Source organism: Aspergillus lentulus (genome assembly GCF_001445615.1).
Source record: "Aspergillus lentulus DNA, contig: Alt16, strain: IFM 54703, whole genome shotgun sequence".
Lineage (NCBI taxonomy): Eukaryota > Fungi > Ascomycota > Eurotiomycetes > Eurotiales > Aspergillaceae > Aspergillus > Aspergillus lentulus.
In genome coordinates, this window is record NW_028322113.1 from 664,806 (window position 1) to 687,846 (window position 23,041).

At 48.3% G+C, this 23,041-nt stretch overlaps 7 protein-coding genes across 7 annotated transcripts; 3 read left to right on the forward strand and 4 right to left on the reverse strand.

Moving 5' to 3' along the window:
• Positions 1 to 464: 464 nt before the first annotated feature.
• On the reverse strand, positions 465 to 2,031 carry ALT_7703 (DUF803 domain membrane protein; the record flags this gene model as incomplete). Its single annotated transcript, XM_033560869.2, has 7 exons — positions 465 to 942; positions 997 to 1,288; positions 1,370 to 1,530; positions 1,591 to 1,681; positions 1,743 to 1,833; positions 1,942 to 1,967; positions 2,022 to 2,031. The coding sequence occupies 7 exons, from the start codon at positions 2,029 to 2,031 to the stop codon at positions 465 to 467; spliced, it is 1,149 nt and encodes a 382-aa protein (XP_033416760.2).
• Positions 2,032 to 4,339: 2,308 nt separating this feature from the next.
• ALT_7704 (uncharacterized protein) lies at positions 4,340 to 6,991 on the reverse strand (the record flags this gene model as incomplete). The annotated part of the gene is made up of 2 exons (XM_033560870.2): positions 4,340 to 5,824; positions 5,879 to 6,991. 2 exons carry the CDS (start codon positions 6,989 to 6,991, stop codon positions 4,340 to 4,342), a joined length of 2,598 nt encoding a protein of 865 aa, XP_033416761.2.
• Positions 6,992 to 7,439: 448 nt separating this feature from the next.
• ALT_7705 (coatomer subunit delta) lies at positions 7,440 to 9,171 on the forward strand (the record flags this gene model as incomplete). Its single annotated transcript, XM_033560871.2, has 4 exons — positions 7,440 to 7,442; positions 7,499 to 7,942; positions 7,996 to 8,192; positions 8,259 to 9,171. 4 exons carry the CDS (start codon positions 7,440 to 7,442, stop codon positions 9,169 to 9,171), a joined length of 1,557 nt encoding a protein of 518 aa, XP_033416762.2.
• A 1,857-nt stretch (positions 9,172 to 11,028) lies between these two features.
• Positions 11,029 to 13,941, forward strand: ALT_7706 (CeGAL family transcription factor; the record flags this gene model as incomplete). Its single annotated transcript, XM_033560872.1, has 5 exons — positions 11,029 to 11,101; positions 11,293 to 11,439; positions 11,503 to 11,606; positions 11,656 to 12,428; positions 12,498 to 13,941. 5 exons carry the CDS (start codon positions 11,029 to 11,031, stop codon positions 13,939 to 13,941), a joined length of 2,541 nt encoding a protein of 846 aa, XP_033416763.1.
• Positions 13,942 to 14,696: 755 nt separating this feature from the next.
• Positions 14,697 to 16,403, reverse strand: ALT_7707 (uncharacterized protein; the record flags this gene model as incomplete). Its single annotated transcript, XM_033560873.1, has 2 exons — positions 14,697 to 15,424; positions 15,482 to 16,403. 2 exons carry the CDS (start codon positions 16,401 to 16,403, stop codon positions 14,697 to 14,699), a joined length of 1,650 nt encoding a protein of 549 aa, XP_033416764.1.
• Positions 16,404 to 17,106: 703 nt separating this feature from the next.
• ALT_7708 (uncharacterized protein) lies at positions 17,107 to 18,465 on the reverse strand (the record flags this gene model as incomplete). The annotated part of the gene is made up of 1 exon (XM_033560874.1): positions 17,107 to 18,465. The coding sequence occupies one exon, from the start codon at positions 18,463 to 18,465 to the stop codon at positions 17,107 to 17,109; it is 1,359 nt and encodes a 452-aa protein (XP_033416765.1).
• A 2,899-nt stretch (positions 18,466 to 21,364) lies between these two features.
• ALT_7709 (fatty acid alpha-hydroxylase) lies at positions 21,365 to 22,617 on the forward strand (the record flags this gene model as incomplete). Its single annotated transcript, XM_033560875.1, has 3 exons — positions 21,365 to 22,095; positions 22,155 to 22,403; positions 22,464 to 22,617. The coding sequence occupies 3 exons, from the start codon at positions 21,365 to 21,367 to the stop codon at positions 22,615 to 22,617; spliced, it is 1,134 nt and encodes a 377-aa protein (XP_033416766.1).
• Between the last annotated feature and the right edge of the window lie 424 nt (positions 22,618 to 23,041).

A 23,041-nucleotide genomic window follows, 5' to 3' on the forward strand; every position in this document is an offset into this window, starting at 1 on the left:
CATGCTTCTCCTATCAAGTAAACAGACTAGCCATGATTGCGTACGTGAGTTTGGATTCTTAAAATAATCCATGCTTATGGCATCGATACAAAGTCTATCCCAAAGTCGACAAAAGTGCGTATATACAGTTCTTGTATTGGCACGCGACCAGGCGGGCTGTTCGCAGAGCCAAGGTGCAATTATCCAAACGAGTACCCAAAGAACATCCAAATCAATCATAAGCAGCCCTTGACCCTCACCCTGGTATATCCTGCGCTTGTAGAAAAGTAGAAGTACAGTTGCATCCCGCGACCGTAATGAAACCGAGTTAGATTGCGGCAAAAATAACAGATTGAATCGAGTTGTGAAAATAATAAAACCGCAAATGGAAGGAAAGCGTTACAAAAGTGTCTTTTTGGTTCGTAAAGAAAGTAAAGACCGTTGGAGAAGACAAGAAGACAACTATGGTGATTCGTAACGTTCTATCACTCGTCATGCTTATTGGGATGTTGTGTGGTGCGATCAATATCATCGCTTCGTTTATAGGTCGGCCCCGGTTCTCCGTCGCTTTCCTCCGTCAACTCTGACAGACCGAAAGCCTGATTCTCGACATCGTAAGAATGCATGAGCCCTTCGCGGTCCCCATGCCCATTCATGAAAGCAAAGCTAGATGAACGACGATGTGGCTCATTGCTCCGGCGCGATTGCATAGATCGCCGGGTCTGGAAGCTGGCAATGCCATCCGTAGGCACACCTTCATCATCCAATTTCGAATTAAGCATGTGTCGTCCGTCGGGATCATGCCGGGAAAGGTTCAAAAGATATACGCCGGAGAAGATTGTGAGGAATCCGCAGAGCAACGAGATGGTGTTGACGGCATCACTTGTATTGAATCCCTTGAACAGAATAAAGGAGGCGCATAACGTGGCGGTCGTAAATGTAACGTAGTAGAGAGGATTGACACTGATGAACACCATTAGCGTCAGCGCTTTTCTTCATGGAGTCGCAAGAGCTTACATAGAGGTTGAAAACTGATTCAATGCCTTGTTAAAGTAGTTCATCTGCGTAAGGATGCAGAAACCCGTGACGATCAAGAAGACGTATGTTGATGCATGTGTGAATTGGTTGTTTCCGTTGAATGTGAGTTTCAGAGCGATTCCGAAGGCCTTGACGGACATGACGGAGACGGAGCCCACTGTTGAGCAGATAGAGATATAAATCAAGGGGTTCTTCTTTCCATAAACTGGCGCCACTCGGTAGATCATGACCGTCGAGAAAATCGCAACCGCAAGGCAATAGATAAGGAACCCTAGCAAAGTGACACGACTCAACCATTGTACCTAGCTAGACGTCGAGAGAAAGGAAAAAGGACCATGCTCATGATACGTACCTGGCTGGATCGCATAATCGAGGATTTCGTCAACCGTTTCGACTGGTTTATCCGGCGGCGCATGCAAAACGATGACAACGGAGCCAAGCAGACACAAGGCGCAGCCCAATTTCCCCAAAATGCCAAGTCTTTCATGCAGAAAATAGGACCCAAGAACAGCACTTTGAGAGACGAGGTCAGCCAGGCGCAGGAGGACTCTATCCAACTCCAGTGTTTCTTACCCAATCAACACACTAAGCGCACCAAGCGGAGTAACGAGAATGGCGGGCGCAAAGGCATATGCAGCGAAGTTGGCAACTTCTCCGATGGCCACTGTAGGTCTCCGTCAGCTCTCCATCCCATCCCTTCTGGACGTAATTGCAGCCATTCGTACATGTAGTGACTCCACCCCACCATATCGGACTTTTGAGATAAGAGAAGCCTTCTCCTTCAAACCCATGCCTTTCTGAAGCGTCCATTAACCCCTGGATGCGATCAATCAGCTATATCGTTCTATGTGACAGTTCATGTCATCGGTGGGCGAATCGGGGATGAGGTCGGATTGCCGCCGGCGGCAGGTGAGGCGAACGAACCTTCTTTGTGATAACGAAACTTGTGCCTGGAAGTTAAGTCAATATAACGCCAAAGTCCTTGGTAAGAGAACACGACATACCGATAGCCATTGTTGATAGAATGGCCAAGAGCAGGCCGACATATCTGCATCCCAGGGACCAACCTGTTAGCGATGAACTGTCCTGATTGACAGGTAGTGGCGGCAAGCCGCGCGGAGGAGAGTAAAACCATACTTCTCTGAAATCATCCTAACAAATTTGCAGGAGCTGATTGCTCCTCCTCAATTAAGGATCCCAATGCGAGAGAAAATTGGAGAAACGTTCAAGTTGAGGTCAACAGAGCACCGGAGGGTTGAAGCATCAGGAACGCGCCAACAATGACAGAAGACGAAGCCGCGGATCAACAGAACAACACGCAGCAGAGTAGCGAACGAATGGATAGAGGCAGTGGAAAATTTGAGCCAGCCCAAAATTTCTTTTCTGCAGGCTTATTTTTGGGGACGATAGATGGTCGAGAACTCCCTGCGATGGAAGAGAGAGCTTTGATTGAGACTTCCTACAATTAGGCGTTCCAGATCTCGCTGGCTTGGTGCCTGCGCTCGTGCGGTGGGGTTCCTCCCTCTCCTCCAAAGACGGAACCGGGGGGCTGCGTTTGGGATTGACGCGTAAGAGGCAAGCCAAAGGCAAAACGGAAATAATAATGAGTTATGAGGCAAAAATAAATCCAAAACAACTGTGCTGTACACAAGGGTTGAATCTCAATCAAGATCAGAAAATAGAACTGGTCAAAAGCCGATGATAATTGCATACAGTGTCCATCTACAAGAAGTTTCAGTATTATGAACAATGTGATCGGCATGGCCCTTGAAAGAGGTACTTCGTCCTACACCAAAAGCCAGTCAATAAAATGGTATTATTATTGCTGGAGACCAATTTTAACTAGGTACCAAATTAGATCATAACACCTATCTACTGCTAGCACACTGCATATGTACTACTACTCAACATGCACGAACTCGATAAGCTTGAATAGATCGAGAATTGCGTAGTCTAAGGCCAGGAACTTTCATATAAGACTGTTTGTACGCAGCACAGCCAACATACCTTGTCGCATTAGAAAAGGACAACAGTGTCCTTTCGGTATGATTATTCACATTATTACATATCATTGATTATCTCATTAGGTCCCTTCACAATTATGTAACTAATCAAATCAGCTAAATATGGAGTAGGTCCCGTCTTTATTCAAGCCATCATTATCTATCTATCCAATCATCAGCCTGTTTCAGAGGCCGTTCATCCTGTTGAGCCCTTCCCGTGGCCTCCCCTGGCTGCGATCGGCGTTTCAACCACGGGCTTCTTTCGAGGACCTGAAGTAGCGAGATTAACATGGCCGCTAAAGTGCTAAGAATAACACTCTGTGCACTGTGCTGAGGTGCATAACTATGATCACCATGGACATGATCGTCTTTGGGATCATTATCAATGGTCTTCGGTAATAAATTGGTGTCCAGGATTTTCTCATTGGAATTATTGCCATAATCCCCTTACAGAGGAGTTCTTTCAGTGCGTATCGGCAGCCTTGAAGGGACATCAATATCATCCCCTTGTAAGCCCCTTAGGACACAGATGCAAGGACAAAAGCGCATTATCAACTACTTGCGGCTATCGGGAGAAGACCACCATCAAACACCATTTAGGAGCCAAGAGATTAAGCAAACTCCATTAGATGCCGGCATATCACTAGGTACTATGCCTATGGAAAACAGAGCGCAAGACAATTATGAGATACCGAATAAAACAGAAAAGGATTAAGCATATCATTTTGTACCGTCCAGCATAGCAAAAACGGAGTAAACCATCGCACCGAAACACCATCACGCCGAGCTAGATGCTATCGAAAGAAATAAAAAAGGTCCTCTGTTATAGACATGTGCACAATGGCGGAACTCATGCATAGTGACCCCAAGAGTGACCCATGAGTCGAAGGTATCATCTTGCATGCCAAAAGCCACGAAAGCAAAATGCGAGGAACAATATGCACTTCAAACGCAGAAATGATATCACATACAAACCTGACGTGGCAGCCAAACCTGGCTTGCCTTCAAAGCAGGAGAATGCAGTTCGGGAATACACTCGAGACGGTGGGTGTACTCGAGTAGAAGCGTAAGACCAGAGTGTACGTACCTTGTTACAATAGCCTGTCGAACTCTCCATTGCTGGGCAATTCCCTAGACTCAAATGTGATGGAAATACCAGAGTATATGGCCGATATGTGATCGCCATCCATCGCGAACCGAACTGCTGGTTTTGCTAGATATGAGTATGTTTGTTAGATAGGGGCGTGAGCTTTTGAATGAGCTCAGGGATGGCGGGGACGGGAATGAACGAAGTAGAAGTATGGGGCAGTCTGGGGGTATCATGAGGATCGAGAGCGTTTGAGGTCGGGTGAGAGATTCTCGGCGAGATCAAACTCGTCTTCCGGGTCGCGGGATCGTTTCGAAGCTCCGTTATCGAGAGATTTCAAGCCGGAGACCGGGCTTTCGTCGACAGTATCGGGACCATCGGCAAATCCCAAATCGATATACTCTTCATCGTCGAGCGGCACCTCATCGTCATGCTGGTGGAGAATCTCGGCTAGAGTATCGTCCTCGAACTCATCATGATCCTCGCCAAATTCACTAGTGTCGTCGAGATTTCCATCCTTGTCCTTAGAATCTTTGGAAGGGCTCTCGAACAGATCTTCTACGAAACCAAGCGCATCGTCGGCAGGATCCGGAGTATCACCTTCTTGTTTCTCTGATACCTGCGAATTCGGAACTGATCCCGGATCCTTGTGCAAATAGTCGCCGTCACCAGCCCTGGAACTCTCTTCCAGATCGTGACTCTGTTTTTCAACATTGTCGACGGCATCGTCAATTGAAGAACCACCAAGGCCCGCCAGCGGCTGTTCTGTGCGATAATCTTCGACGATAGGGTTGAGGGAGCCACTGTCTTGTGTCCCATCATCACCAACGCCAGAACGCTCAGGGACTTCCAGCTCTACAGGATCTTTCCGTTCGGGATTCTCCTCGTCACTGTTCTCGATCTCAGAATGCTCATTCTCAAGGCCACGATCTGTCGGATCATTATGCACTGGGCTGGCAGAGCCATCTTTGTCTTCCAGCTCATGGTTCATATCGGCTCCAGGGAGATGAGTCATAGTAACAGTTGTATCTGTCTGTTGCTCTTCGGAATCGTATGATTCTTCATGGGCTGCCTCTTCGTTGCCGGCGGTATCCTTGTCAAACTCGGGATCATTGGCATCTTCAACCTCTCCCTCTTCGCTCAGTCCGTCCTCTTGGACATTGGTGGCGGGAACAACACTAGAGCTCTGCTTTGCCAAAGAAGCCGTATCGTTGCCTACAAGCTCCTGGGCTTGAGATGCCTCTACATTGTCCTGTATATCATGGTGAGACTCAGCTTCATCTGATGCAGCCTGCAATTCGCGAGCATCCCCATTCTGGTTGGTCGTTGGGCGGTTTGGTGACACGGGCTCTTCTTCTTGGCCCTGAGCTTCTTCTTGGTCATGAGCTTCTCCTTCTTGGTCATGAGCTTCTCCTTCTTGGTCATGAGCTTCTCCTTCTTGGTCATGAGCTTCTCCTTCTTGGTCATGAGCTTCGGATAGCCCCCCGAGCTGTTCATCTTCATCAACTTCCTGGTAATCATCCCACAAATTGATCTCGGACAGCCCCTTTCCTTCGCTTGCAGCTAGTAGCAGATCTGAGATTTCCGCTGGAATAGTCAACTTTGTACTCAGAGTAAGATATAGCGGCTCTGGGGAATCGATTCCGTCATTGTGGCAGAGGCGCAGATAAACATCGATAATCTGGTGTAAGGTTACCTTCGAGACATGCGTGGAGTCCTGTATCAAGATTAGCACTTGCTACCAGAACAGGTACATGCGTGAGACACTCACCTCCAAGAGCTGTAAATTCAAAGACTCGATGTCTAGCACAAGAATTTCATTCTCTCCAACATGCTCATAAAGGACCTCGCGACAAGACTCGAGAAGTTTCCCGAGGGGTTCGTAAGCAAGGTTTTCATCTTCGAGAAAAAAAGTCTCCGAAGAATCACCCTCGTGTGGGGGAAATAGGGAAATCTCATTGTCCTGATAATAGACCTTCACAGGATGAAGAGTCACCTGGCCCGTCGTATCAGGCTCATGCTCCGACCCTTGTTCAGGCTCTTGCAGGCTGAGATCCTGTGCTGCTTGCTCTTCTGTACCTTCATCTCCTGCTGCACCATGCTCCTCAACAGGCTGCGAAATCTGGCCAGCGTGCTCGTCGCTGCCTTCGTTATAATCATCAGCGCCCTCAGGATGATCTGGATCCGAACCAATCTTCCCCGCATCAAGAGGGTTTAACGCGGAATCTACTTGATCTGTTTCGTTAGTGCTGTTGATGATGTCTCCTCCGGCGATTTCATGCTGATGCACATCAGGGGGTGGATCGGCGTTGTCATTGTGCTGATCGAGGGCTCCCTGTAACTCATGACCAGTTTCGTCGTGGTGCTCGGGTTTCGCTTCAGGATGAGCCCCTACCGCAGGCTCCTGAGCATAGTCTCCAGCGACGGGATTTTCAGCCGGCCCCGCTTCTTCTGTGTCTGGTTTATCTGTGTTGTCACAAACCTGGACTTCCTGGTGTTCGGGGGCTGCAGCATCGGCATCATCAACATATTCATCTTCCAGCATTTCTTCCTCATGTGACTCCTCTAACCCGTATTGCATCTCTACATTGTGACTCGCCTCTTGATATTGATCATCAGCGTCGACCATAGCCGGTTCGGCGACGTCATCCATCATATCGGCATCTCTCGGTCCATCTTGGTCTATATCCTCGTCCTGTAATGTATCCGGGTAATCGTCGGCTGCAGTCATATCCTTGTCGGCATTTGAGGCGTGGTCTTCCATGACATCGAGGTCAATGTCAAAATCATCCACATGGCCCTGATAAGGAGAAGCCATCTCCATCGTGTCATCAAGACCAGGGACTTCCATGTTGGAAAATGCTAGTGATGATGCAGTGGTCATGGCATAGGTGTTTGGAGTGTATTAAGATCTCGCGTTGCTAATACTGGTACGCGCAAAACTTTCTCGGTGGCGCCTAATGGTCCGGGAGGCGAGAAGGCTGAGTGAGCCGTCAGAAAGCCACTTCTCTTTTCGAAATGAGAGATATGCAAAATAAATCTCCAGCCAATCTTGATTATGGCTGGCTTGTATCGCTCAAGTGAAGTAGGTAGGGTAAAGAGTGAGGTCGACGATGATGGATTCCATAGAAGGACGCAAGCAGAGAAGCTTCTTGTGCTGCGGTAAGCGAGGGGGTAGCGCGGTGCACGGACCAACGGGGACGAAGAGAACAGCAAGCGACTCCGGCTTCAATGAGGCAGATATCCCAAACAACAACCCCCCAGAAGAAGCAGCCCTTCCCTCTACATAGCAACCATCGGTTTTGACATTGATATCCAACAATCAGGCAACCATGGTGTGCTTACCTTTTCCTCATGTATCCAATCCTACGCTGACCGCAGTCCCCAATAGGTTGTTCTCGCAGCATCAATATGCACTCGGGGGGGCAAGGCAGTGCTCTCGCGTCAATTCCGGGAGATCGCCCGCTCCAGGATTGAAGCCTTGCTCGCGTCCTTTCCAAAGCTCGCAGATTCCGGAACCCAGCATACAACCGTTGAACAGGACAATGTTCGCTTTGTCTACCAACCTCTCGACGAGCTATACATCGTCCTAATCACGAACCGCCAATCCAACATCCTTCAAGACATTGACAGCCTTCATCTTTTCGCCCAAGTGACCACAAGCATCTGCAAGAGCTTGGACGAGCGGGAGATTGTTCGCAATGCCTTCGAATTGCTTAGCGCCTTCGACGAAATCGTGACGCTGGGATATCGAGAGAATCTGTCGCTTTCGCAGATCAAGACATTCCTGGAAATGGAAAGTCACGAAGAGAGAATACAGGAAATTATTGAAAGAGTATATAACACAATGGCTTTCGGGTGCAGCAGCTTGCTGATAGTGATGAACAGAACAAAGAGCTCGAAGCCAGCGAGGAGCGCAAGAGAAAGGCGAAGCAGCTGGAGATGCAGCGAAAGGAGGCAGCTCGCAGTGGCCGTTCTATGGCACCCAGGGCCCCATCCTATCCTGTATACACTCCTCCATCCCGTCCTGCTGCCCCCGAAACATACGATACTTATGAGGCGGAGAAGAAGAAGTCATTTGCGAAGTATGCCTTGATCTCATATTAGCCATATCTCTGAGAGACCGTTGCTAATCAAGCTTGTTTCCTTAGACCGTTGCCCACACGCGGAAAAGGCATGCAACTTGGCAAGAAATCCAAGACTACAGATATTTACGAGAAAGTTCGAGGTGATCTGGGCCCCGAAGTTGAGGAATCGAGTCCATTGGTAACTCCCCAAGTTTCGACGCCGGCGGGCGAGAAGGTCCCCTCCGCTCGGGCCTCATTATCCGCCGACAGAGAGCCTATTCATATCACTATTGCCGAAACAATTTCTGCCAAACTTACCCGTGAAGGTGCCCTGAAGTCGTTCGAGGTGAAGGGCGACCTCCAGCTTCGTATCACCGACCCATCTTTTACGAAACTCAAGCTGGATCTGCTGGCCAATCCTACACATGGCGCACAATTCCGCACCCATCCCAATGTTGACAAGGCCGTTTTCACCAACTCCTCAGCCATTCAGTTGAAAGACTTGACCAAGCGTTTCCCAGCCAACAACTCGATTGGCGTCCTTCGTTGGCGCGTTGCTAGCTCGGGATCAGAAAATGCTGATATTCTCCCCATCACGTTCACAGTGTGGGTGAATAAGGGCTCCGACTCAACCACTGTGACCATCGAGTATGAGCTCACGGGCTCGGATACGCTGAGAGATGTTGTTGTTTCCATACCTTTTGGCGCAACGGAGCCTACCGTGTCTAGCTTCGACGCCGTTTATGAGGTCTCGGGGGATAGTTTGGACTGGAATATCGGTACCGTGGACGAGACCAACGCTTCAGGAAGCTTTGAATTTGAATCCGCAGGCGACGGGGACGAGAACGAGTTCTTCCCGATGAATGTGCGCTTCTCCAAAGCCAGTCCTTTCGTCGAAGTAGATGTGACCAACGTCTCCCTACTCGAGATGGAAGGGGAGGGCACAGGGTTCTCAAAAGATGTGAGAAGCATTGCTGAGGGCTACGTTATCGAATAATTACCGTTTATTCCGAATTGTATAGAGTACCTTACTAATGACGTTCGGATCGCCTTTTGAGTCACCGCTTTTTTTGTTCTCTATCAGGACTTCATTTTTTATCGACTTACCTATTTATCCCAATACTATAACATTACAACTGGAAAACGGGATTAGATTCGAGTAAACAGGGTCTTGCTCGTTTGACGTCCCAACGCTCTAACTTACATACTGACGCGGAGGTGCTTGGCTACAACAAGTAGCGTGTGCCGTGGGCTGCTTCCACACTACTTGCTCCTGTAAACTACCAATTCAGTAATGCCCGGTTCACGCCACTGTTTGCTTCCGGTCAACATTAACAGGAGAAAAGGTATGCGCGTGTAGTTCATAGCTTGTTGGTTCCTACCTTTCTGACAACCTTTCGTATCTCTGACAAAGATCCTTGCCCAGTTGAACAATGTCGTCGATGCTTGATCATTTGACAGACGTCAGTATTATAATTCTCTCGAGTTCAACCATACTCCTGCCAGCCCTGGCGCAACAGGCTCATATTGGCGATAATCGATCCACGGAATGTGTTAAAGGACACATGGACCCACTAAGTGACAGCCAGTGTCGTGCCAGGCGTGGTCCTTGTGATGCCCCCTCTCCTGCGTATCTCGACGTTCCTGTCGCTTTCTTTCACATCCCTTCCGACAGTTGACCGTCATCACACTTTCAAGGGCTCATTATTGGACAGTCCTCCATGGCAGGAACCAGGGGTCCTGTAATCCATTTTCTCATAACCTCCAACGTCAAGTTGACAAGCATGGTGGGGGCGACAATGTCATAACACAACAGCTACGCAACCACCCCCAGTTCTCGATGGGACATGGCCAGTGTCTAACAATGATACACTCTCTTCTATTTCGCGAGAGTTAAATTCCCATCGAGACTACGTCTCCGCCAAAGTCGGCTGCCCATCTTTTCGGCCGTCACCGATCGAAGATTAACATTCGAGACTATCTACCATGCTATAGACGGCTTACTAACGTGTTTGGCTCCATCAGCCACGGATAGACAGGGGCAAAAGAAGCAGCGGGAGCTCAATCTGCTGGTCCAGCGAACGTTCCAGACTTCCCGGCTATCAGGGGATCCAGCTACACTTGCATGCATGGATACCTACATGCAAAGAGAAGTGGCAACCACCAGCTACATGCCTGCTGAGCGGCAACATACGTGACGAGTAGCTGGAGTCTCCCTCCCACTGAAGACATAGCTTGAAGTCAAACCGTTGATCGTATGAGGCGTAGGAGGCAATGCTGAATCCGACTCTTGTCTCTACCTTATGGTTGCCACATTGCGGTCCAGACTGATGGGTCAAGCAAAATGTTGATTGGATTTCCAAGGTGCTTGTACTTACTTTCGTGCTCTGGTCTAGATCTACCAGATTTGGCTCCAACAACCATAATAAGGGACATTCCCTACTTTTCAAGGCACGGGGATGTTCTCCACCTCGCACTTAAATTCCGGTCTAAGTTCTCGGAATATGGACGCCATGTGATTTGGATAAGATCTTCTCTTGCTGCTCATGATCAATGCCTTTCCCAGAAGACAACTGATGCTTGTTATCTGGCCATCTACCCCTCATCCTTCGAAGCACTGACAGAGAAACTGCCTAGGACTCACTGCTGCTACATATCTGGCGGTGCTGGGAGATCTCAACGGACTCTGTTAAGTAAAACTGACATAATGCTTTCGGCCTGAAGCTCTACCACCATCGAAGCTCCTTCAGAGTATATTGATGACAGGTACTTGTCAAAATATATTGCCACCAAAGCGCAGCTACTGAAATGTGATACCCTCCTCAGACCTTCACGCCAATCCTTGCGAATCACAATGAGCGGCTTGCAGTTTCAACCTTGGACAGATCAATCAAATCTTTTCAAGTTGCCGTGTACCGACGCAGAAGGTTTTCCTCAGTTGCCTCAAGTGGCAAGTTTTCCCTCTGTCAATTAGATTACCTATCAGTTGGCTTAACTTCATGCAGGAGAATTCAATCCCACGGCTGTCAGAAAACGAATCGGAAAGACTGGGCAGTCGAAAGATGGCTATTCCAAGATTGACCGAAGGAACTGAATCTGCCTTCACGTCACCTGGTAGATTTCATCGCCGTCACGTACGGCGGGCATGCGAATCTTGCAGGCAAAGAAAGACAAAATGTACAGGAGATAAATCCGGATGCCGGAATTGCCGCGAGGCTGGGATCATCTGCTGCTATACAGATGGTAAACGGGAAAAATCAAAAAGGTGAGCCCTAGAACAACATTCTTTTCAATTAGACATATTTAATAACCTTAAACAGGCAACTAGCGAGCCTGTCAGCTAAGGTTCAAGCATATGAAGACGTCATCAGAAAGCTGAGTAGTCGATTTGGGGTTTCCGATGAGCGACTGATGAGCATTGCCCTAGCAGCGGTATGAGTGCGCCCTTCTCAGTCACCTCAAAAGTGCTAAGCGAGGGCAGGAAATGCCACTGGAACTCGACGTACAATCAAACATGCCCGGTACATCAATTGGAGAACAGAAACCCCCATGGAACTCTGGGTCTGATCCGCCCTCCCGTCAATCCTCTGTCGGCCCCACCGAGGTTATAGACCACACCAAGGAGGATTTCAACAGAGATGAGACTGCCCGGGCAACAGGGTACATGGGCAGAAGCTCCGTGATTGCTTGGCTACAAATATTGAGTAAAGAAGTCAACCAGGAATGTGAATCCTGGCCTCCCAATTCCTCTGATAGGGGCGACGATAATGGCGTGCCATCTCCATCCTTGACCCCTCGACCTGATGGCCAAAGCGACCCGTTAGTTGCCTCATCAAACTTCTACCTCGATGATCTGGACCTACCAGCGATTGAGGCACTTGATGCAAGTGATGTTCCTTCAAGAGACACTGCTACCAAACTTCTCAATGCATATCTACATTCAGTGCATCCTTCTTTTCCGATCATCGGCATCTCGACATTCTTATCCCAATTCCAAGTATTCTTCAACCAGCCCCCAGTAAAGCCAGGAAAGAAGTGGCTGGCGATTCTGAATCTCATATTCGCCATTGGTGCAAAATATGCCCACATTACCGATGCGGAGTGGGAATGTGGCGAGGATGACGATCTCATATATTTTTCGAAAGCGAGGAGTTTGAGCTTAGAGGACGAGCTTCTCCATCATCCTGATCTCCAACAGCTACAAGTTGAAGGACTTGCATCTTTATATTTACTGGCCTGTGGCCACATCAATCGGTATGCCCTTGCCGTGGCCGAAGCTATCTACTGCTGAATGCGACTATACTAACTCTCATATTCTTTCAGAGCATGGAAACTGTCTGGCAGTGCGATGCGCGGGGCCTTTGCTTTGGGGCTGCATCTACGCAATGTGGGAATATGTACATCTGATACTTCCAAGGAGATCAGATACCGTGTTTGGTGGTCTCTGTATACACTCGACCATCTACTCAGTGCGATGACGGGACGGCCGTCGTGTATCGTCGACAACTCATGTACCACTCCCTTACCGGTACCGTTCGATGAGTCTGATTTTCAGAAAGAAGAGGTGGTGCGCATGATAGGTGACACATCAAGAGGCAACTCGAACCAGTTGGACCGGATGCCCCCAGTCTGTCCAAGTGCATCCGACCTGAGCACTACCTTGGATGCTGAAACAACCGACGGAACGGCCAACACGAAAGCTTCAGGAAGTAGCATGGTTGAGTATTTGAAGAGCCTCTCCCCATGCATGTCATTATATTTCATTCAGCTCTCCACACTCACTTCGATCAACAAGAGGATGACTGCCAAGCTATATGGTCCCGAGGCGATGCATTCTCCTTGGCCAAGCAAAGAATTCACAATCCAGAGCCTGATGCTTGAAATTGATTCGTGGTTCATGAACCTGCCTAGTGCTTACGATTTCACATCGACTCAAACGTCACAGTGTCCTGCAAGCCAAAGGATGAGCCTTGCTCTTCTGTTCTATAGCACAAAGATTGGTATCACGAGGCCGTGCCTTTGCCGCCTGGACTCAACTCGTTCGCAAGGGGAAAGAACTTTTGATTTCTGTACCAAGACTGCAGCTGAGTGTGTCGAGTCGGCTTGCCACATGCTGACACTCCTACCTGAAAGTGCAGACGCTACTTTACTTTACAAAGTGTCACCATGGTGGTGCATTCTACACTATCTGATGCAAGCAGCTACTGTCCTGCTTCTCGAGCTTACTTTTCGTGCTCAACATGTCCCAGATAAAGCGTCAATAGTCTCCAAAGCGGCCAAAAAAGCCCTGGAGTGGCTGTCAGCTATGTCAACTGTTGATGAGGCCTCGGAAAGAGCCTGGCGACTTTGTGATGGATTCCTCAGGCGTCTTGCACCGCATGTCGGTGTTGATATTGAAGATTTCCCCACCACAGGTGATACTGCTGGTGACGCTACACCCGATGCTCAGTTTGATGATGCAGAAGATGCAACTGTGGGTAGGACAAGTGCTGACGATCTAGCTACTGAGCTAGATGCCATTGCATGCTCACCCATGAATGATTCAAACTCCCCTCTGCCTGGCCCGATCCCATTCGAATTGGACTCGTCAGATCCACTCGACTTCCTGAAAACTGATAAATCAGTACCAGGTGGCAATACATTTGACGACCTTTTCCCATACGATGCAGATACAGGTCAGATCACAGGATCTTTCTTCCCTCCTGGAAACAACATCGACTTTGACTTGGGATGCTTCTGGGGTGACCCGATATTTTGGAAAGAGTAGCACCAGAAGTAAAAAGGAAGAAAAAGAAAAGGCATACGGACGTGCGCAATATGAGAATTTCAGGTTCGGGGAGCAACAAGAGAAAGACGCATTATGGTGCAAGGGGCATTATTATCATAAGCAGGTTAACCAATCTTTCTTGCGCATAAAAAAGCTTCGGATTTTCTCATTATCAATCTTTGAAAGCAGCGCAGCGGAACAACTCTCACTTCATAGCATTGCATTTCTATCGTCCACTCCTTTGCTTTTTCTGTTTGCATCGCTTCAACATCCTTGCATTCTTTTTGCCCTGGATAGGATAGAAGGATAGACGATTACGGATAGATATATTAGAGCATAATCCAGAAACATTTATTGATCAAGTCATTGTGTGACAACACTTCTCACAGGCTGACACCGCTGCCATATGCAAAAATAGCCGCAAGGCACTGTATTATACACATTCATCGGCTGAAAAGCATCCTGTGCGCTATCATTCCGCTATGTATAAATCTCAGCAATGATGCCTTCCTTGGTCTGCTCTCTATCGGCAGAATTCCTCAGTGAGCATAGCTAAGAGCGCTTCATTTTCGAAAGTGGTATCATTTCACAAAGCGTGAAGGTGATGCAAAATGTTGTCATTGGACCTTTCTAGCCCAGGTCGGTCTAATGACATTATGTCGTATACTGTCACGAGACAGTAATGTCAGTAATGACGTCGCAGACAGTGATCTGTGCAAGAACGCTGCCATACATGCGTCACAGACTGTCAACGCTCAAGCCTCCCAGTTTCTTCTCCTCGCGGTAAAGAGTAACCGAGCATTTTCTTCCTGGGTTCTCGGCTGTAGCAGGCCCGACGGCGTAGCATGCACAGCATTGATCTTCGAGAAGCGAACATCAACGACCGACGCTCTACGGCGAGCGCGATTGGCCCAGGATTCCGACGCGAGTGGCCACTTTTTCTCGTCCCAGGACCGTATATCGACACCCAGTAAGCCTCGACTGTCACCCACGAAGCGTTCAATACAGTCGAGAGGGGGCACGAAGCGGCGACGAACGCCGCAGCCGGTATGGTTCGCATCCAGCTGATAGTCTGGACACTGTTTCAGGGACGATATGATCGATGTGATGTCAGATGGCGGTCCGGCCGCGGTGGAAAGAGGCTGAGGCCATTCGGGGGTGTCCTGGCCATTACCGTCTTCGCTTTCGGGATCGACGGTGAAGTCTGGGTCTAGCAGACTTGATCCTATGAAGATTGTCTTTGTGCGTAGTGCGAAGAAGCGCATCATCTGGCCTAAATGGAAGGCGTCGCAGGCATTGGAGTTGCCGAATCCGCAGCGACATTGAAATTGACGTTGTTGGACCGTAGTTTGTGCTGCTGATGGTGTTGTATTGCTTGGTTTGGGTTTGTGTGGTTCTTCTAGTGCACCGTAGGCGCGGAGGAAGAATGCTTGTAGGTCTGTGATGGTGTTGAGGACGCATTGGCGTCTGTAGTAAAGTTCTTCTGTTATGGATATTAGCGTTGATTCTCATGGAGCGACAGGGATGGTATTTTCTTTACCTTCTATACCATCGGGAAGATATCCCCATGGAGTAGAGGGAACATGACTCTCAATGCCGTTGATCCAATACCTAGACCCGACAACAATCAGAGCATGCGTTGAAACTTGGAACACATGAGGATCATCCAAAAATCTGGCAATGAATATACTTTGACGAATACGATCCTCGCTGATCTTCAGCAAGGAGGTATCAAATTTTGACAAGGAAATCTTGCCCTTCCCGTAAGCATATTTTGATCTCTGCAAGGCCTCTTTCACGACGTGCGGAGAATTTAATGCATCGCCCGTTTCAAGTAACCTGGCAACAAGGGAGGTCGGTTGAACTCTCAACTCTGCATCAAACCGTTGTTTCTCATCGTCTTCAAGAGACCTGTAAGACAGGATTCTCAAGAACAGTTCAATGGCATCCGCCTCGAGTCTCGATAGAAAACGATCACGGGATAAGCTAATTGTTGGCAGATTGTGCTGTAAGCAAGCTCCACTGGCGTTATCCGATTGATCGTGAGCTTCTCCTTTCACTTCATGCGTCGATCTTTGACCATGGCCAGCCTTTTGCTGCATGAATTGCCGGCCCTCAGAGAACTTGTTGGGGTCGAGTAGAGCACGAAAGTATGGGCTGTTTTGTATTAAGTCTTGACTGGCGACTTGCCAGCAATGCTTATCAGCTTGAGATGAGTCTGAACCACATGATCCAACGTCTGTATATTCAATGATAACATCCGCATGATTGACGATGGATTTCGCATATTGCTGAGCTTGTCTCAAAGAAGTTTCTCCATATTCATGGTCGTTCGCCGTCGGAAACGAGCTTGCTGCTTGCCGGTCACCCGCAGCAAACGCAGCCACGGTATGTCGAGGCAGTGTTCGGCTTGGATCTCCAGGCCCATCGGAGGAGGCAAGAAAATTATGTCCTGCCTTCATACTCCAGTATGTCGACTGATGTTTTAACCCAAAAAGGGTCTTTAGAAAACTAGAGCGCACAAATACAACAAAAGAGAGAGAAGCATCTGAATTACAGACCCTCTAAAGCGCATATCGGAGCAACCGGGTTCTTGCTGGTTTTTGTCATATTCTCGGAGACAAGTGGTGTTCTTTTGGAGAGCAGTGGTTTGCTATCTGGCATAAACTGGGAACATTCTAAAGCCAGAGAGATAAATCCTTAGCAGATAGATGCTTGCTTTCTGAACTTATATTACTCTGATAAAACAAGTGTCCCTAGAGAGATTCAAGGAGTATAATCATTTAGAATAAGACGGAAAATTGGGGTGGAAATCACTGTCGATAATTCGCCTCATTAGGAATGAGTCACGTGATGCATCGCTCTCAACTGCGAAGACACCACATTCTAGGATACAATCAGGTAAAGGGCAGAAAGACCAAGCGGTTCGGTAAAAGGGCCTGAAACACCAAAAATAAACAAACGATACTCAGGTATGGACAAATTCTCGCTCGTCCGATTACACAAGCTGTCCCTGAAATCCTCAAAACGCCGCACCTGCTGCAAACTGTACATTCTGGTCGTTAACGATCTGGAAATACGTGTATCACGATGCATTCCGAATCCTGAGCCGGGACTCTACCTGATCGAGGGGAAAGAAAAAGAAAAGTAATACTTGTGCTAGTATCATGGTAATGACACCACGGGAATATGCAGGAGCTTGGTTGCGTTCAATGACCCCGAGCTCGCAAGGCCATCTACTGCATGCTTGACTGTTGCATCACGTAATTTGACCGCCTGCCCGACAATAGCATGCAACTTTGTTGCAATTGGGCTCATGATCCTCGATGGTAACTCCGGAGCCAAGGGAGTTGTGGGACTCATTTCCTCGTCACTCTCATCATCGTCTTCTTCTCGGCCATTGAGTACGCCGTTCTTGTGAGAGATCATGGAGAAAATAGCAAGATGAGCTGGCGTCTCATCTGAAGTGCCTATCTCATATCCGTTCGCTTGGAGAGAGTTGGTGTCGAAGATGTCATTCCTCTGGGACATGAGGTGCCACGACTCAGTGCACAGGAACCCCAGAACGAAATCTTGGTTGGCGCGAGCAGCAGCTAGACAGCTCCGTCTGTATTCAGGCGTGAATGAGGTGTCGGTCATTGACGGGAGACAGAGCACAAGACCACGTGCAAGGAGAGGCGGAGGTGGCAGATCATCACTGTTGGACAGATTTTGGAGATTTGTTTCCGGAATGCCATCCTGCGTTATGAGGCGAGGTGTCGAGTCCAGAAGCGATTCCGTAGAATCTTCCGTATGTTGAGTAATAGTTTGAGTGAGAGAGATGGTCGAGGATTTCCGAAGAGTGAGGCCAAGACCACTCTCATCCACAGCATAGTCAAGCGTCAGATATTGCTGGTCAGCATTGGTGTCTTCCTTTAATTCGGAGTCATCACCTCCATTCACCAAGGACTCAGTCGGAGCATTAACAGCCGTGATCTCTGTCCGGATAGTTTGCACACTGTCAGCGACCGCTTCTCGAGCGGCAGCTTTCAATGTTGGGATCAAGATATCGGCTTCTTGGTTCCCGACAGCGACACCAGAGGCCCAGGCCGTCGCAATGCCAGCCCACGAGGCTGCCTTGACCACGCCTTTGGTGTATTTTTTCCGTATCAAATCCACCAACTCATTTCTCACTTCTCTTGTCTCGGTTGTTGGTTTCCCAACAACGTCGACGGTAGCATTGAGGATTCGGCCGCTTTCCCAGATCAAGAAGGCGTGTCTCTTCGCCAGCAAGGTCAATTGGCGGACCGTCTCGTCGGACCAGTCGTCGATGATGTCTGCATGAACTTGGAAGATCGCAACATGAGGGCCGACCAAGGAAGCCAGAGTCAGCAGAGACTCGGTGTTGGTGATGGTATGTGAAGGAGAGACGCAGACAGGTACACCATGCGGTAACCCTTTCTTGACCCTTGCTAGCGTCTGTAGGTAGGCAATGATACGGTTGCCCCGAAAAGAGAAGGATTCGAACGGTGTATGTGATTCCATGTTTAAGGGCCGACCGATCGTAATAAATCGTGATCCCGTTGCCGAAGAGAGGAGGGGTATATATGGGGGATCTTGTTTCTTTTTATCTATCGTATCCGGGGGGGGTTGAGGACTGGAAAAGGGTCAATCAATAATAATAATGAACGGAGCTCCCATTTCTTTGGCGAGCTAGACATGTACTAACGACTAAGCTACTAACGCATCACTAGCCAGCTACCAATAGGCAATAGATGCTAGGTAGGATAGATTATTAGATAGCTACCCGGCCACTGGAGGCTTAGACAAAGAACTGGTCGAGACCAAAGGGATTGACAGTTGGCCAATAATGTCACATCCCCACTTTTTGTGTCAGTTAGCTCGACAAAGATCAGATGCTGGCGGGAACTTTCTGTAATTATGTTTATCAAGGTATCTATCGATTGAAGGCCCCGATACTTCGTTTTTCGTGGATCCGTCCAGCAAACTCAAAGTCTCCGGGCAGCACTTGCATAAACCCAACGAGACGGAAAGAGACATTCAAGCAAACCTTATGTGAGCTGAGGGAGTGCTCCGCTTCGAACTGGAGCGAATCCTACGGGGGATATACGGAGAAACTCCTACCAAGTACGTCCCAGTACGTCCAAGTACGTCCTTGAAGTGACTCCATCACGATCCACCATGTCCCTTAGGACGTCCTTTTCGACGGTTGACTGTCCACTGTCGGCTGCTCTTTCTTTCCTTGGCTCCAGTTATCCAACATGTCCATTTCAAGCGACTGAAGATCAGATCGCCTCGCTCCCGTTCCACATCCCATTCGCCAGAGCTGGCTTAAGTTACCCGTAACCCGCGTTACCCTAAGGCGCGTCGACGCCACGGCTGTGCACTAAGTACTCTCCGTACCACTGTAGTAATTAACTAAAGTAAACACTGGGGAATTTCATCGTCCATACCTTGCAGGTCGATTCAATATGTAGATCACGCGCTATTCGCCCTGGCTGCTTGAAGATAGAATAAGGTACTTACTTCCCCGTAGCTATTCAGCTAGTCTCCTGTTGGGCCAATCTTTGGTATTAATTTCAGCGGCCGCACGACTCAAAGTACCTACCTACCGTTTACTTGTTTAGGTATTCTTCCGGTAAACCGTTACGGGATGTGGTCCGCAACATACTCCGTACATCATCCAATAAATTATTGCTGAAATGAGGGAGGAAGAATATGGGGCGAAGAATCAATGTGATGATTCACATACATATCCAGCATAGCTACGGAGTACTCCGAATGATTTATCAATATTAATTACACACGGGATTTGACGTCTTGGACCCAGTTTTTGAGGCTAAACGGCATGAATACCTAGTTTGAGTCCTTAACAGTTGAGATTAGTGGGCATGTGGACCTTGAATCCTGACGATAGGAGGAGATTTACTGGGTCCTTGCTCGTCCAACGGCTCCCTTTCGCCTCTAGGTAACTTTGCAGCTGAATCACGGTTTCATAGCGGTAACTTAAGCCTGCACCGCGTGACTTCAGCATTGATTAGCTTCGGTACGAACAGACTCAGGGTACGAGAGAACTACTGTACGGAGTAGAATAGACTATCTACAGCAGCCTAGTCTTGAGGCTGGCGAGATCATAAGACACATCAATTTACAAAAGTCCCAGTGAAATAGAGATACAACGGGAGTTCTGAAACTTCATCCACATCCAACGTCAAAGCTCCCAAGTCACATCCAAGGAGGTTTTAGGCGCATACCTTTGCAGAATGAGCTGCCTCTTACGCTATGGGGTTTGCAAGTACAAGGCTTCTTCTGGTTCCTCAACGGTGTAACCGCGGTAGCCTGGTAGGTAAGGTGTGCTCATCATCGTACAGAGAACTGGTATGCAAGGGTTGTGGCTATGGCGTGACACATCCAAATATGCAGCATGAATGCATCATAGCTCCTGAGAGCCTCGATATCCCAGGATCTCTGGGACCCTCGGACAAGAATTCCGGGAACTAGTTATCAAAAGTCCAACTCTCGGGCCATATCCTAATCCTATATCAGTCTGCTGAGGGAATGTTATCCGTCAGCCAGCCAGCCACCGGAAAGGGCTTTGGGATGGAGGGATTCTGCCATCAGCTGCCAAAACCTCTGACGTTATTCCTGCACATCAGTCTCAGGGTTAGCTTGTAGAGGCTGACTTTCATGGTGCAATCATCGTTGACTGAACTGAGAAGCTTAACTACAGTATTCGTATGGCGCATGTCCCTTCAATAGGCAGGGTTGTCTGATCAACGGCCGATGAAAAGTCACCGTTATGGATATTTGTGCTTACCTCACCTGTTTCCATACCAATCCGGCCTCCATTGAGAAACATGGATATCAGGCGCCGTAAGAATAGCACTCAATCTTCAACTGTCTGCTTGAGAACAAGTTGAATTCTTGCCGTGACGTTGGAGGCCTTAGGAATAAGGACACCATGTTGAAGTGGGTCAGGGGTCACCCTGTCCCAAAAGAGTATAGCAAATTATCAACTTTCTATGTTTTACCCACATGATTGCTACTCCTCGTCTCGCGTCCACAGTTCCTGGTTTGCATATGATAATTTATCAGCTTTCATCCCAGCTCGGCTCAAAGGATCTGCTCAAAGCCGAAGAAAGAGGGCGGTGCTTTGCAAAAGCGCGGAAGTTAACTGGCGCAGTGTTTTGGTCCCATTGATTGTACGACGGATCCCGGAGCGATCGGACCCGCAAGCCTTGATATTATTTCGAAGCTCACGCCACTCCTTTTTGCCGTGATTTATTTTCACATTTTCGCTGTTCCATCTGAACTTTTGGATTTCTGAACTTAGCGACTCTGTACTCACGGTCGGTCTAGTTGATTCCATATTTCTCGAGTCTGTGTCTGCAGCGCAGAGCGGTATTTCAATAACCTCGCGATCATGCCCGGAAAGATTCTGCCAACATTCACACCCGCCGAGGTCGAATCTCACAACCACGCCAAATCATGCTATGTGACTTTGGGGTCCAAGGTTTACGATGTCACATCCTTCCTCAATGATCATCCGGGAGGCGGCGACTTAATCCTCGAATATGCCGGTAAAGATGTGAAGGAGATCTTACGGGATGAGGCCTCTCACAATCATTCTGAGGCGGCTTACGAAATTCTAGAGGACCTTCTTGTTGGGTTTCTCGATAACAAATCTACCGGAAAGACAGCAGATACGAACGGGTCAGCTACAGAAGGGGCAGAAGAAGGTTCACGGCCAGTGTATGCTTCGACAGGCATGTCGCGCGAAGAGGACCTGTCCATTGAGACAGACTTCACCAAGGATTATCAAACTTTCAAGTTTCTAGACCTCAACAAGCCATTGCTTCTTCAGCTCTGGAATAGTGGCTTCAGCAAAGAGTTCTATCTACAGCAGATCCACCGGCCGCGCCACTATAAGGGAGGAGAGTCGGCACCTCTATTTGGGAACTTCCTGGAGCCCCTGAGTAAGACCGCGTGGTATGTGGTTCCTTTGCTCTGGCTTCCTCCAGTCACCTACGGAAGTTTTGTTGGATTTGCTGGGCTGGGAAATGTCCCTGCAGCAGCCTGTTACTGGCTCTTTGGTCTTTTCCTTTGGACCTTGATTGAATATCTCATGCACAGATTCCTCTTTCACATTGACGGGTAAGTACTCTACTGATACCTGCCCTTCTAACTTCCCCTGACATTTTGGCCTTCCTCAGATATCTCCCTGATAACCGAGTCGGTATCACCCTCCATTTCCTGCTGCACGGAATCCACCATTATTTGCCAATGGATAGATACCGGCTTGTGATGCCACCAGCTCTGTTCGTGATTCTGGCCACGCCCTTCTGGAAACTGGCTCATACAATCTTCTTCTATAACTGGTACGCGGCGGTCACAGTTTTCTGTGGCGGCGTATTTGGATATATCTGTTATGATATGACACATTACTTCATCCACCACCGCAAGTGAGTTTTTCACTCCCTATAATTATCAGTCCACATGTCTAATGCAGTGGCGTCTTCTAGCTTGCCCGCCTATTATAAGTCGCTCAAGAAGTATCACCTTGAGCACCACTTTGCCGACTATGAAAACGGGTTTGGTGTCACAAGTCGCTTCTGGGATCGAGTGTTTGGCACTGAGCTCCAAACCCCACCACCCAAGGGCGCTAAAGCTCAATGATAAAGACTGCTTGGAGTTTGTGTTCTTCGTCTCGCACTGCGATCGATTCTTTTCTCTGCTCATATCTTAACCTGACGACTAATTATAAATGACTGCGGTTCCAATATCCAATCCTGGCTAAACACCACAGCTTTTACAGATGATGTGTTTAGACAACCATCAAAGGACTATGTACTTTCAATCTCTAATGATTGAAACTTTCATGTCTTAGACAGCTTTAGGATTGTTGTTTAAACGACTTATATGACTAGGTATTAATACATAATTAGAAACTTTTCTTTGTTCATTCTGAAGTACTGGGTGTGCCGTTCATGTTATTCTTGGCCTGAGGCACCCACTTATCGGCTTCAAATTTTTATTTGAATAAGGAGGCAAATGCCAAGAATCATGTGACCATACATGGTTCCTCTCAGTTTGAGACATT